Genomic DNA, 14,283 nt, shown 5'->3' with positions numbered 1-14,283 from the left:
CCACTTTTCACTCAATTTCCCCCCCAAAAACCTCCAAAATTCCCCTTTTTTCCTCAATTCCCCCTTTAAAAAAAAAAAAAAATTAAATTCCCAATTTGATTTTCCCTTTCCCCCCTCATTTCCCCCCACCTTTCCCCCCCCAAAAAAAATTCCCTCACTCCTTTTCCCCCCTTCAAATTCCCTCAAAAAAAAAAATTAATTTAAATCTCGATGATCCTTTTATTTTTCTTTTTTTCCCCTCATAAAACCTCCAAAATTTGGTTTTTTCGCCCCAAAACCCCGATCCCCCCCCCCCCCGCCCTCATACCTCGTCCGCTAGGGGGCGCCATTTTCCCGCCATTTCCTCCCCGCCCCTCACGTTCCCGCGCGCGCGCAGTGCGGCCGGACCGTACCAATGAACCAGCGTGGGGGGGGGGGCGGGGAGGAAGGGAGAACCAAAGGAGAGGGAACGGACGAATCCATTGCGAGCCGAACACCGGGGGAGGTGTGGAGGCCCCCGCGCCGCTGGTTGGTAAGGGGGGAAAAATTTGGAGATTATTATTTTTTTGGGGGGTAAATTTCCAAGATTTTGGGGGTAAAATTAAAAGGTTTTAGTGGGGGAATTGAAAAGGGAAAAGCGCACGAACAGCGGGGTTGTGTTTGGGACGTGGGCTTGGGGAGGAGGGGAGGGCGGAGGGGTGGGAATGGAGGAGGATTAAAGGGAAAAAATGCTTCCTGAGGGGGTTTTAAAAGGGAATAAAAGGTCCCGGAGTGGTTTTTTTAGGGGGATTATGAGGGGGAAAAGGAGTTCCGGATACTTAAATCCGAATTTTTGGGGTTCTGGACCTTCTGAGTTTTTATTTTGGTGGAATTCTGAGGGGTAAAAGGAGTCCTGAGGAGTTTTTGGGGGAATTCTGAGGGGGAAAAATGTCCTGGGTATTTAAATCTGATTTTTTTTTGAGGAATTCTGAGGGGAAAAAGGAGTCCTGAGGAATTTTTGGGGGAATTCTGAGGGGAAAAGTGTCCTGGGTATTTAAATCTGATTTTTTTTGAGGAATTCTGAGGGGAAAAAGTGTCCTGGGTATTTAAATCTGATTTTTTTTGAGGAATTCTGAGGGAAAAGGGTCCTGGATATTTAAATCCTTTATTTTTGAGGAATATTTAGGTGGTTTTGGTGAAAAAAGGATCCCGGAGTGTTTTTTTAGGGGGATTATGAGGGGGAAAAGGAGTTCTGGATACTTAAATCCGAATTTTTGGGGTTCTGGACCTTCTGAGTTTTTATTTTGGTGGAATTCTGAGGGGAAAAAGGAGTCCTGAGGAGTTTTCGGGGGAATTCTGAGGGGAAAAGTGTCCTGGGTATTTAAATCTGATTTTTTTTGAGGAATTCTGAGGGGAAAAAGGGGTCCTGAGGAATTTTTGGGGGAATTCTGAGGGGAAAAGTGTCCTGGGTATTTAAATATGATTTTTTTTGAGGAATTCTGAGGGGAAAAACGGTCCTGGATATTTAAATCCTTTATTTTTGAGGAATATTTAGGTGGTTTTGGTGAAAAAAGGGTCCCGGAGTGTTTTTTTAGGGGGATTATGAGGGGAAAAGGAGTTCCGGATAATTAAATCCGAATTTTTGGGGTTCTGGACCTTCTGAGTTTTTCTTTTGGGGGAATTCTGAGGGGTAAAAGGAGTCCCGGAGTGGTTTTTTAGGGAGGAATTCTGAGGGAAAAACGGTCCTAGATATTTAAATTTGATTTTTTTTTTGAGGAATTCTGAGGGGAAAAAGTGTCCTGGGTATTTAAATCTGATTTTTTTTGAGGAATTCTGAGGGGAAAAAGGGTCCTAGATATTTAAATATGATTTTTTTTGAGGAATTCTGAGGGGGAAAAGGGGTCCTGGATATTTAAATCTGATTTTTTTTGAGGAATTCTGAGGGGGAAAAGGGGTCCTGGATATTTAAATCTGATTTTTTTTTTGAGGAATTCTGAGGGGGAAAAGGGTCCTGGATATTTAAATTTGATTTTTTTTGAGGAATTCTGAGGGGTAAAAGGAGTCCTGAGGAGTTTTTGGGGGAATTCTGAGGGGAAAACGGTCCTGGATATTTAAATCCTTTATTTTTGAGGAATATTTAGGTGGTTTTGGTGAAAAAAGGGTCCCAGAGTGTTTTTTTAGGGGGATTATGAGGGGGAAAGGAGTTCCGGATACTTAAATCCGAATTTTTGGGGTTCTGCACCTTCTGAGTTTTTATTTTGGGGGAATTCTGAGGGGTAAAAGGAGTCCCGGAGTGTTTTTTTAGGGAGGAATTCTGAGGGAAAAACGGTCCTAGAAATTTAAATATGATTTTTTTTTTGAGGAATTCTGAGGGGGAAAAGGGTCCCGGAGTGGTTTTTTGGGAGGAATTCTGAGGGAAAAGGGTCCTGGATATTTAAATCTGCTTTTTTTTGAGGAATTCTGAGGGGAAAAACGGTCCTGGATATTTAAATCCTTTATTTTTGAGGACTATTTAGGTGGTTTTGGTGAAAAAAGGGTCCTGGAGTGTTTTTTTAGGAGGATTATGAGGGGGAAAAGGAGTTCTGGATACTTAAATCCGAATTTTTGGGGTTCTGCACCTTCTGAGTTTTTATTTTGGGGGAATTCTGAGGGGAAAAAGGGTCCTGGGTATTTAAATCTGATTTTTTTTTGAGGAATTCTGAGGGGAAAAAGGGTCCCGGAGTGTTTTTTTGGGGGAATTCTGAGGGGAAAAAGGGTCCTGGGTATTTAAATCTGATTTTTTTTTGAGGAATTCTGAGGGGAAAAAGGGTCCCGGAGTGGTTTTTTGGGGGAATTCTGAGGGCAAAGGGTCCTGGATATTTAAATATGATTTTTTCTTGAGGAATTCTGAGGGGGAAAAGGGTCCTGGATATTTAAATCTGATTTTTTTTTTTGAGGAATTCTGAGGGGAAAAATGTCCTGGGTATTTAAATATGATTTTTTTTGAGGAATTCTGAGGGGGAAAAGGGCTCCTGGATATTTAAATCTGATTTTTTTTTTTTTTTTTTGAGGAATTCTGAGGGGAAAAAGGGGCCGTGAGGAATTTTTAGGGAAATTCTGAGGGGCAAACGGTCCTGGATATTTAAATCCTTTATTTTTGAGGAATATTTAGGTGGTTTTGGTGAAAAAAGGTCCCGGAGTGTTTTTTTAGGAGGATTATGAGGGGAAAAGGAGTTCCGGATACTTAAATCCGAATTTTTGGGGTTCTGCACCTTCTGAGTTTTTTATTTTGGTGGAATTCTGAGGGGGAAAAGGGTCCTGGATATTTAAATTTGATTTTTTTTTGAGGAATTCTGAGGGGGAAAAGGGTCCTGGATATTTAAATTTGATTTTTTTTTGAGGAATTCTGAGGGGGAAAAGGGTCCTGGGTATTTAAATCTGATTTTTTTTTTAGGAATTCTGAGGGGAAAAAGGGTCCCGGAGTGGTTTTTTGGGAGGAATTCTGAGGGAAAAGGGTCCTGGATATTTAAATCTGATTTTTTTTTTGAGGAATTCTGAGGGGAAAAAGTGTCCTGGGTATTTAAATCTGATTTTTTTTGAGGAATTCCGAGGGGAAAAAGGGGCCCTGAGGAATTTTTAGGGAAATTCTGAGGGGCAAACGGTCCTGGATATTTAAATCCTTTATTTTTGAGGAATATTTAGGTGGTTTTGGTGAAAAAAGGGTCCCGGAGTGTTTTTTTAGGGGGATTATGAGGGGGAAAGGAGTTCCGGATACTTAAATCCGAATTTTTGGGGTTCTGGACCTTCTGAGTTTTTATTTTGGTGGAATTCTGAGGGGAAAAGGGTCCCGGAGTGTTTTTTTAGGGAGGAATTCTGAGGGGAAAACGGTCCTGGATATTTAAATATGATTTTTTTTGAGGAATTCTGAGGGGTAAAAGTGTCCTGGGTATTTAAATCTGATTTTTTTTTGAGGAATTCTGAGGGGTAAAAGTGTCCTGGGTATTTAAATCTGATTTTTTTTGAGGAATTCTGAGGGGGAAAAGGGTCCTGGATATTTAAATATGATTTTTTTTGAGGAATTCTGAGGGGGAAAAGGGGTCCTGGATATTTAAATCTGATTTTTTTTTTGAGGAATTCTGAGGGGGAAAAGGGGCCCTGAGTAGTTTTTGGGGGAATTCTGAGGGGAAAAGTGTCCTGGGTATTTAAATATGATTTTTTTTGAGGAATTCTGAGGGGAAAAGTGTCCTGGGTATTTAAATCTGATTTTTTTTTTGAGGAATTCTGAGGGGAAAAAGTGTCCTGGGTATTTAAATCTGATTTTTTTTTGAGGAATTCTGAGGGGAAAAAGTGTCCTGGATATTTAAATCTGATTTTTTTTGAGGAATTCTGAGGGGAAAAAGGGTCCCGGAGTGGTTTTTTGGGGGAATTCTGAGGGCAAAAGTGTCCTGGATATTTAAATCTGATTTTTTTTGAGGAATTCTGAGGGGAAAAAGGGTCCTGGATATTTAAATCTGATTTTTTTTTGAGGAATTCGGAGGGGGAAAAGGGCTCCTGGATATTTAAATCTGATTTTTTTTTGAGGAATTCTGAGGGGAAAAACGGTCCTGGATATTTAAATCTGATTTTTTTTTTTAGGAATTCTGAGGGGAAAAGGGGCCCTGAGGAGTTTTTGGGTTTTTTGGGAGGAATTCTGAGGGAAAAACGGTCCTGGATATTTAAATCTTATTTTTTGAGGAATTTTAAGGGGGTTTTGGGGGGATTTTGAGGGGAAAAAGTGTTTTGGACCTTTTAAATTTTGATTTTTGAGGAATTCTGAGGGGGGAAAAGGGTCCTGGATATTTAAATCAGATTTTTTTTTTGGTGGAATTCTGAGTGGAAAAGTGGTTCCAGACACTTAAATCCGAATTTTTGGGGTTTTGAACCTTTTAAATTTGAATTTTGGGGGAACTCAGAGGGGAAAAATGGTCCTGGATATTTAAATCTGATTTTTTGAGGAATTTTAAGGGGATTTTTGGGGATAAAAAGGGGTTTTGGACCTCTTAAATTTTGAGTTTTGGGGAATTCTGAGGGGCTTTTCTTGAAGGGATTTTTGGGGGTTTTTGGGCAGATTTTGGGGTCATTTTAGGGGATTTTGGGGTTATTTGGGCAGATTTTGGGGTCATTTTAGGGGATTTTTGGGATCTTTTCTTGATGAGATTTTTGGAGGTTTTTTGGGTGGATTTTGGGGTACTTTGGGTGAATTTTGGGGCAATTTTGGGGGATTTTGGGATCTTTCCTTGATGAGATTTTTGGAGTTTTTTTGGGTGGATTTTAGGGTCATTTTAGGGCATTTTGGGATCTTTTCTGGAAGGGATTTTTGGGGTTATTTGGGTGGATTTTGGGGTAATTTTAGGCAATTTTCGGGGTCCTTTGGGCGGATTTTGGGTTCTTTTCTTGCTGAGCTTTTTGGGGTTTTTTGGGTGGATTTTGGGGTAATTTCAGGAGATTTTTGGGGTTCTTTGGTTGGATTTTGGGGTCATTTTAAGGCATTTTGGGATCTTTTCTGGAAGGGATTTTTGGGGTTATTTGGGTGGATTTTGGGGTCATTTTAAGGCATTTTGGGATCTTTTCTGGAAGGGATTTTTGGGGTTATTTTAGGCAATTTTCGGGGTCCTTCGGGTGGATTTTGGGGTAATTTCAGGAGATTTTTGGGGTCCTTTGGGGGACTTTTGGGATCTTTCCTTGATGAGTTTTTTGGAGTTTTTTTTGGGTGGATTTTGGGGTAATTTTAGGCAATTTTCGGGGTCCTTTGGGCGGATTTTGGGTTCTTTTCTTGCTGAGCTTTTTGGGGTTTTTTGGGTGGATTTTGGGGTAATTTTAGCGAATTTTTGGGGTTCTTTGGGTGGATTTTGGGGTCATTTTAAGGCATTTTGGGATCTTTTCTGGAAGGGATTTTTGGGGTCATTTTAGGCAATTTTCGGGGTCCTCTGGGTGGATTTTGGGGTCATTTTAGGGCATTTTGGGATCTTTTCTGGAAGGGATTTTTGGGGTCCTTTGGGTGGATTTTGGGTTCTTTTCTTGCTGAGTTTTTTTGGGTGCATTTTGGGGCAATTTTAGCCAATTTTTGGGATTCTTTGGGTGGATTTTGGGGTCATTTTAGGGCATTTTGGGATCTTTTCTGGAAGGGATTTTTGGGGTTATTTAGGTGGATTTTGGGGTAATTTTAGGGGATTTTTGGGGTTATTTGGGCAGATTTTGGGTTCTTTTCTTGCTGAGTTTTTTTGGGTGGATTTTGGGGTAATTTTAGCGAATTTTTGGGGTCCTTTGGGTGGATTTTGGGGTCATTTTAAGGCATTTTGGGATCTTTTCTGGAAGGGATTTTTGGGGTTATTTTAGGCAATTTTCGGGGTCCTTCGGGTGGATTTTGGGATAATTTTAGGGGATTTTTGGGGTCCTTTGGGGGACTTTTGGGATCTTTCCTTGATGAGATTTTTGGAGTTTTTTTGGGTGGATTTTGGGGTAATTTTAGGCAATTTTCGGGGTCCTTTGGGCGGATTTTGGGTTCTTTTCTTGATGAGCTTTTTGGGGTTATTTGGGTGGATTTTGGGGTAATTTTAGGGGATTTTTGGGGTTATTTGGGCGGATTTTGGGTTCTTTTCTTGCTGAGCTTTTTGGGTTTTTTTGGGTGGATTTTGGGGTAATTTTAGGCAATTTTTGGGGTCTTTTCTTGCTGAGCTTTTTGGGTTTTTTTGGGTGGATTTTGGGGTAATTTTAGCAAATTTTTGGGGTCCTTTGGGTGGATTTTGGGATCATTTTAAGGCATTTTGGGATCTTTTCTGGAAGGGATTTTTGGGGTTATTTTAGGCAATTTTCGGGGTCCTTCGGGTGGATTTTGGGGTAATTTCAGGAGATTTTTGGGGTCCTTTGGGGGACTTTTGGGATCTTTCCTTGATGAGATTTTTGGAGTTTTTTTGGGTGGATTTTGGGGTCATTTTAAGGCATTTTGGGATCTTTTATGGAAGGGATTTTTGGGGTTACTTGGGTGGATTTTGGGGTCATTTTAGGCAATTTTCGGGGTCCTTTGGGCAGATTTTGGGTTCTTTTCTTGCTGAGCTTTTTGGGTTTTTTTGGTTGGATTTTGGGGTCATTTTAGGGCATTTTGGGATCTTTTCTGGAAGGGATTTTTGGGGTTATTTGGGTGGATTTTGGGATAATTTTAGGGGATTTTTGGGGTTATTTGGGTGGATTTTGGGGTCTTTTCTTGCTGAGCTTTTTGGGGTTTTTTGTGTGGATTTTGGGGTAATTTTAGCGAATTTTCGGGTCCTTTGGGTGGATTTTGGGGTCTCTCCTTGAACCCCCCCCCAAAATTTAATTTTTTGGGGGTTCCCCTCCCCCCATTAACCCCTTCCTCCCCTCTCCCCTCCCCCCCACAGGAGATGCTGCGGCGCCTTTTGGGGGGGGGTCTTCGAGGTGGGGCAGCGACCCCCCAAACTCCCCCCTGGGGGGGGGGTGGGACCCCCAAAAATGCCCCCCTGGGGTGGGGAGGGGTCCCCCAAAACCCCCTCAGGGGGGGAGGGGTCCCCCAAAATCCCCCCGCCCGCGGCGCCGGCGACCAAACGCCGCCGGACCTGGCGCGGGAGCGCTGCAAGGCCGTCACCTCCTTCTACCACCAGCCCGCCATCGATGCCGCCGCCGAGAGGGTGAGACCCCTCCCCGAATTCGGGGAGACCCCTCCCCAAATTTGGGGGACCCCCTCCCCAATTTTAACCGGGATTTGGGGGCGTTTGGGGGGGATTTGGGGCCGTTTGGGGGGGATTTGGGGCCGTTTTGGGGAGATTTGGGGTCGTTGTGGAGCCATTTTGGGGGGATTTGGGGTCTCTGATGTTTTCATGAGGGTGAGACCCCTCCCCAAATTCCGGGGAGACCCCTCCCCAAATTGGGGGAACCCCCTCCCCGAATTGCAGGGAGACCCCTCCCCAAATTTATCCAGGATTTGGGATCATTTGGGAGGGATTTGGGGTCATTTGGGGTCCATTTCAGGACATTTGAGGGGGATTTTGGGGGGATTTGGGGTCTTTGATGTTTTCATGAGGGTGAGACCCCTCCCCAAATTCCGGGGAGACCCCTCCCCAAATTCGGGGGGACCCCCTCCCCAATTTTAACCGGGATTTGGGGTTGTTTGGGTGGGATTTGGGGCCGTTTTGGGGGGATTTGGGGTCGTTGTGGAGCCATTTTGGGGGGATTTGGGGTCTTTGATGTTTTCATGAGGGTGAGACCCCTCCCCAAATTCCGGGAGACCCCTCCCCAAATTGGGGGGACCCCCTCCCCAATTTTAACCGGGATTTGGGGGCGTTTGGGGGGGATTTGGGGCCATTTTGGGGGGATTTGGGGCCATTTTGGAGCCATTTCGGGGGGATTTGGGGTCTTTGATGTTTTCATGAGGGTGAGACCCCTCCCCAAATTCCGGGAGACCCCTCCCCAAATTTGGGGGACCCCCTCCCCAATTTTAACCGGGATTTGGGGGCGTTTGGGGGGGATTTGGGGTCGTTTGGGGTCCATTTCAGGACATTTGAGGGGGATTTTGAGGGGATTTGGGGTCTTTGATGTTTTCATGAGGGTGAGACCCCTCCCCGAATTCCGGGGAGACCCCTCCCCAAATTTGGGGGACCCCCTCCCCAATTTTAACCAGGATTTGGGGGCATTTGGGTGGGATTTGGGGTCATTTTGAGTGCTTTTGGGGGGTTTTGGGAGGGATTTTGGGGGAATTGGGGTTCTTGGTGTGGTCACAGAGAGGGTGAGACCCCTCCCCAAATTCCGGGGAGACCCCTCCCCAAATTCGGGGGGACCCCCTCCCCAATTTTAACCAGGATTTGGGGTTGTTTGGGTGGGATTTGGGGCCGTTTGGGGGGGATTTGGGGCAATTTTGGGGGGATTTGGGGTTCTTGGTGTGGTCACAGAGAGGGTGAGACCCCTCCCCGAATTCCGGGGAGACCCCTCCCCAAATTGCGGGACCCCTTCCCAATTTTAACCGGGATTTGGGGGCGTTTGGGGGGGATTTGGGGCCATTTTGGGGGGATTTGGGGTCGTTGTGGAGCCATTTTGGGGGGATTTGGGGTCTTTGATGTTTTCATGAGGGTGAGACCCCTCCCCAAATCCGGGGAGACCCCTCCCCAAATTCGGGGGGACCCCCTCCCCAATTTTAACCGGGATTTCGGGGCGTTTGGGTGGGATTTGGGGTCGTTTTGAGTGTTTTTGGGGGGTTTTGGGAGGGATTTTGGGGGGATTTGGGGTCTTTGATGTTTTCATGAGGGTGAGACCCCTCCCCAAATTCGGGGAGACCCCTCCCCAAATTTATCTGGGATTTGGGGTTGTTTGGGGGAGATTTTGGGGCCATTTTAGGTGGATTTTGGGGCTTTTTTGGAGCCATTTTTGGGGGATTTTGGGGCAATTTTTGGAGCCATTTTGGGAGGGATTTTGGGGCCATTTTTGGGGGATTTTGGGGCTTTTTTGGGGCCACTTTTAGGGGATTTTTGAGCCATTTTTGGGGCATTTGGGACCACTTCAGGACGAATTTTTGAGCCAATTTTTGGCCGATTTTGCAGCCATTTTTTTGAGATTTTGGGGCCATTTTGGGAGGGATTTTTGGGCCATTTTTGGCTGATTTTGCAGCCATTTTTAGGGGATTTTGGGGCCATTTTGAGAGGGATTTTTGGGCCATTTTTGGCAGATTTTGGAACCATTCTTGGAAGGATTTTTGGGCCATTTTTGGCCAATTTTGGAGCAATTTTTGGGACAGATTTTGGGGCCATTTTTGGGGGATTTTTGGGACAGATTTTTAAGCCATTTTTGGCTTATTTTGGAATCATTTTTAGGGGATTTTAGGGGGATTTTGGGACAGATTTTTGAGCCATTTTTGGCTTATTTTGGAATCATTTTTAGGGGATTTTAGGGGGATTTTGGGACAGATTTTTGAGCCATTTTTGCTCATTTTTCCTTGATTTTAGCTCCGTTTTGGGACGGATTTTAGCCCAAATTTGGGGTCTCCCGTTCCCCAAATTGGGGAGAAATCCCAAAATCTCCTTTTTTTCCCCCAAATTCAGCCCTCGGTGCGCCTGACCCCCACCACCATGCTCTACTCGGGGCGCTCGCAGGACGGCAGCCACATCCTGGTGAGGGGGGACCCCAAATTCGGGGGGTCCCCAAAATTTTGGGAGGGTTTCCTAAAATTTGGGGTTTTTCCTGAATTTTGTGGGGGGGGAGGTTTGCTAAAATTGAAAATTTGGGGGTGAAATTCGAAAATTCCGGGGTAAAAATGGAAAAATTTGGGGTGAAAATTGAAAATTTTGGGGAGAAATTTGAAAATTCCGGGGTAAAAATGGAAAAATTTGGGGTGAAAATTGAAAATTTTGGGGAGAAATTTGAAAATTCCGGGGTAAAAATGGAAAAATTTGGGGTGAAATTTGAAAATTCTGGGGTAAAAATGGAACAATTTGGGGTGAAAATTGAAAATTTTGCAGTGAAATTTGAAAATTATGGGGTGAAATTTGAAAATTACGGGGTAAAAATGGAAAAATTTGGGGTGAAAATTGAAAATTTTGGGGTAAAATTTAAAATTTGGGGGAAAATTAAAAATTTTTGGGGTGAAATTTGAGAATTCTGGGGTAAAAGTTAAAATTTGGGGAAAAATTAAAATTTTTGGGCTGAAAATTGAGAATTCTGGGGTAAAATATAAAATTTGGGGAAAATTAAAAATTTTTGGGGTGAAATTGAAAAGTCTGGGGTAAAAATGGAAAAATTTGGGGTGAAAATTGAAAAGTTTGGGGTGAAAATTGAAAATTTTGGGGTAAAATTTAAAATTTGGGGGAAAATTAAAAATTTTTGGGGTGAAATTTGAAAATTTTGGGGTGAAATTGAAAATTCTGAGGTAAAATTTAAAATTTGGGGGAAAATTAAAATTTTTGGGATAAAAATTGAGAATTCTGGGGTAAAAGTTAAAATTTGGGGAAAAATTAAAAATTTTTGGGGTGAAATTGAAAAGTCTGGGGTAAAAATGGAAAAATTTGGGGTGAAAATTGAAAATTTTGGGGTGAAATTTGAAAATTTTGGGGTAAAATTTAAAATTTGGGGGAAAATTAAAAATTTTTGGGGTGAAATTGAAAATTCTGAGGTAAAATTTAAAATTTGGGGGAAATTAAAAATTTTGGGTTGAAATTTGAGAATTCTGGGGTAAAAGTTAAAATTTGGGGGAAAATTAAAATTTTTGGGCTGAAAATTGAGAATTCTGGGGTAAAATATAAAATTTGGGGAAAATTAAAATTTTTGGGGTGAAATTGAAAAGTCTGGGGTAAAAATGGAAAAATTTGGGGTGAAAATTTAAAATTTTGGGGTAAAATTAAAAATTTTTGGGGTGAAAATTGAAAATTGTGAGGTAAAATTTAAAATTTGGGGGGAAATTAAAAATTTTGGGGTGAAATTTGAGAATTCTGGGGTAAAAGTTAAAATTTGGGGAAAAATTAAAATTTTGGGGCTGAAAATTGAGAATTCTGGGGTAAAATATAAAATTTGGGGAAAATTAAAAATTTTTGGGGTGAAATTGAAAATTCTGGGGTAAAAATGGAAAAATTTGGGGTGAAAATTGAAAATTTTGGGGTAAAATTTAAAATTTGGGGGAAAATTAAAAATTTTTGGGGTGAAATTTGAAAACTTTGGAGGTAAAATTGAAAATTTTTGAGGAAAATTTTAGTGCATAAAATTAAAATTTTGAGGTGAAAATTGAAAATTTTTGGGGGTGAAATTTAAGATTCTTGAGGAAAATGGGAAAAAAATAAACATTTGGGGTTAAAATTGGAAGTTTTGGGGTAAAAATTGAGAATTTTGGGATAAAATTTAAAATTTTTGAGGAAAATTTAAAATTTTGGTGTAAAAAATAAAAATTTTGGGGTGAAAATTGAAAATTTGGGATAAGAATTCAAAATTTTGGGGTAAAAATGGAAACTTTTCAGGTGAAAATTTCAGTTTTGGAGTAAAAATGGAAACTTTTGGGGTAAAATGAAAATTATAGGGGAAAATTGAAATTTTGGGGTAAAACAAAAATTATTGAGGAAAATTGCAATTTTTGGGTAAAAATGGGGAAATTTTTGGTGTAAAAATGGAAAATTCTGGGGTAAAATGGAAAATTTTGGGGAAAATTAAAAATTTTGGAGAGAAAGTTGAAAATTTGGGGGTAGAACTTAAAATGTTTTGGAAAACCTAAAATTTTAGTGTGAAAGTGGAAAATTTGGGGGTAGAAATTGAATATGTTGGACTAAAAAAAATTGAATTTTTTTCACGTAAAAATTGAAAATTTCGGAGTAAAAAATTGAAATTTTTTCATGTAAAAATTGAAATTTTTTCATGTAAAAATTTGAAATATTTTCGTGTAAAAATTGAAAATTTCAGACTAAAAAATTGAAATATTTTTGTGTAAAAATTGAAATTTTTGAGGGAATTTTTTGCTTTTGGTTGGGCAGAACCCCCCGAAATTTGGGTGTGAAAATTCCCGGATTGCCAGGAGGGCCTGAGGGTGGTAAAAAATGAGGATTTTTCCCAAAATTGGGTTTTTTTTGGTCAGAAAAGTGCCCGGTACCTGCAGCAGGAGCTGCCCGTGCGCATCGCCCACCGGATCCAGGGATTCCGGAACCTTCCCTTCATCATCGGCTGCAACCCGACCATCCTGCACGTGGTGAGCGCCCAAAAGTCCCAAAAATTCCCGAATTAGACCCAAAATTTAAAGGGGGGCGAAATTCCCGGAAATTCCGCAAAAAATCGGGGAAAAATCGGGAAAAAATCGGGAAAAAATCGGTGAAAAAATGGCGAAAAAACGGCCAAAAATTGAAATTAAAATGAAGAATTCTGAAAGTTAAATAAGAATTTTTTTTAAAAAATCCCAAATATCCAAAAATTTAAATAGGAGCTCAAAATTCCCTGATGTACCAAAAATAATTGGGAATTAATTACAGAAAAATTAAAAAAAAAATTAAAAGTATTTGAAAAATAAAAGAAAATCACAAAAATTGCCAAAATTCCCCCCAAAAAATCCTAAAAAAATCTCCAAAAATTTTTTGAAATCCCCCAAATCTACAAAAATTCCCCAAAAAAAAACCAACCTAAATCACCCAAAAGCCCCCAAAAAAGCCCCCAAAATTCCCCAAAAATCCCTAAAAGTTATTTAAAATTCCCAAAAATTCCCCAAAAATGCCCAAAAAATCCTGAAAGTTCCCCCAAAAATCTCCCCAAAAATCTCCAAAAAAGTTTCCGACATTCCCCAAAACTTCCCCAAAAATCCCCCAAAAATCCCCAAAAATCTCCCAAAATCCCCAAAAATTCCCCGAAAATCCTCCAAAATCCCCAAAGATCTCAAAAAATCCCCAAAATTCCTAAAAAATCACCAAAAATCCCCAAAAAATCCCCAAAAATCCCCAAAACTTCACCAAAATTCCCCAAAAATCCCAAAAAATTCTTTAAAATCCCCCAAATTCCCCAAAACTTCCCCAAAAATCCCCCAAAAATCCCCAAAAAATTCCCCAAAAATCCCCAAATCCCCAAAAATCCCCCAAACCCTCCCTTAAAATCCCCCAAAATTCCCGAAAAATCCATTAAAATTCTTTAAAATCCCCCAAAATTCTCAAAAACATCCCCAAAATTCCCCAAAAAATCCCCAAAATTCTCAAAAAATTCCCAAAAAAATCCCCAAAATTCCCAAAAAATCCCTAAAAACCCCCAAAGCTTCCCTAAAAATCTCCCAAAAAATCCCCCAAAATTCCCTGCATTCCCCCAAACTTTCCCAAAATTCCCCAAAAATTCTTTAAAATCCCAAAAAAATCCCCAAAAATCCTCAAGGAATCCCCAAGATTTCCCCAAAAAATCCCTAAAAAATCCCCAAAAAATCCCCAAAAATCCCTAAAAATTTCCAAAAAATCCCCAAAAAATCCCCAAAAATCCCTAAAAATTTCCAAAAATTCCCCAAAAATCCCCAAAAATCCCCAAAAATCCCCAAAATTCGGGGAATTTTGGGGCTGCTCTGACCTCTCCCCTCTCCCAGCACGAGCTCTACATCCGCGCCTTCCAGAAGCTCAGCGACTTCCCCCCGGTGAGCGAGCGGGCACAGCTGGCACAGCTGGCACACCTGGGCACACCTGGGCACACCTGGGCACACCTGGGCACAGCTGGGCACAGCTGGGAGGGGCGGGGCAAAAAAAACCCGGGGGAAATGGGGTGAAAAATGGGGATTTTGGGGTTACCTGGGCACGTTTCGGGGAGTAAAAACACACCTGGGCATGCCTGGGGGCACCCAAAACACACCTGGGCACACCTGGGGGTACCTGGGCA

General features: G+C 41.5%; 1 protein-coding gene across 1 annotated transcript in view; it reads left to right on the top strand.

Moving 5' to 3' along the window:
* The first annotated feature begins 452 nt into the window (after nt 1-452).
* Nucleotides 453-14,283, top strand: part of BCKDK (branched chain keto acid dehydrogenase kinase) — a 28,576-nt gene continuing 14,745 nt past the window's right edge. The window contains exons 1-5 of the mRNA XM_077789576.1: nt 453-511; nt 7,350-7,616; nt 10,017-10,085; nt 12,527-12,637; nt 13,997-14,044. Coding sequence (XP_077645702.1) covers nt 7,353-7,616; nt 10,017-10,085; nt 12,527-12,637; nt 13,997-14,044 — 492 coding nt within the window. The 5' untranslated portion in view covers nt 453-511; nt 7,350-7,352. The remainder of the gene's footprint in view (nt 512-7,349; nt 7,617-10,016; nt 10,086-12,526; nt 12,638-13,996; nt 14,045-14,283) is intronic.

The sequence above is a fragment of the Lonchura striata genome, chromosome 35, assembly GCF_046129695.1.
Source record: "Lonchura striata isolate bLonStr1 chromosome 35, bLonStr1.mat, whole genome shotgun sequence".
Lineage (NCBI taxonomy): Eukaryota > Metazoa > Chordata > Aves > Passeriformes > Estrildidae > Lonchura > Lonchura striata.
The sequence above is the reverse complement of the archived record's forward strand: the minus strand, read 5'-3'. Positions and strand labels throughout refer to the sequence as shown.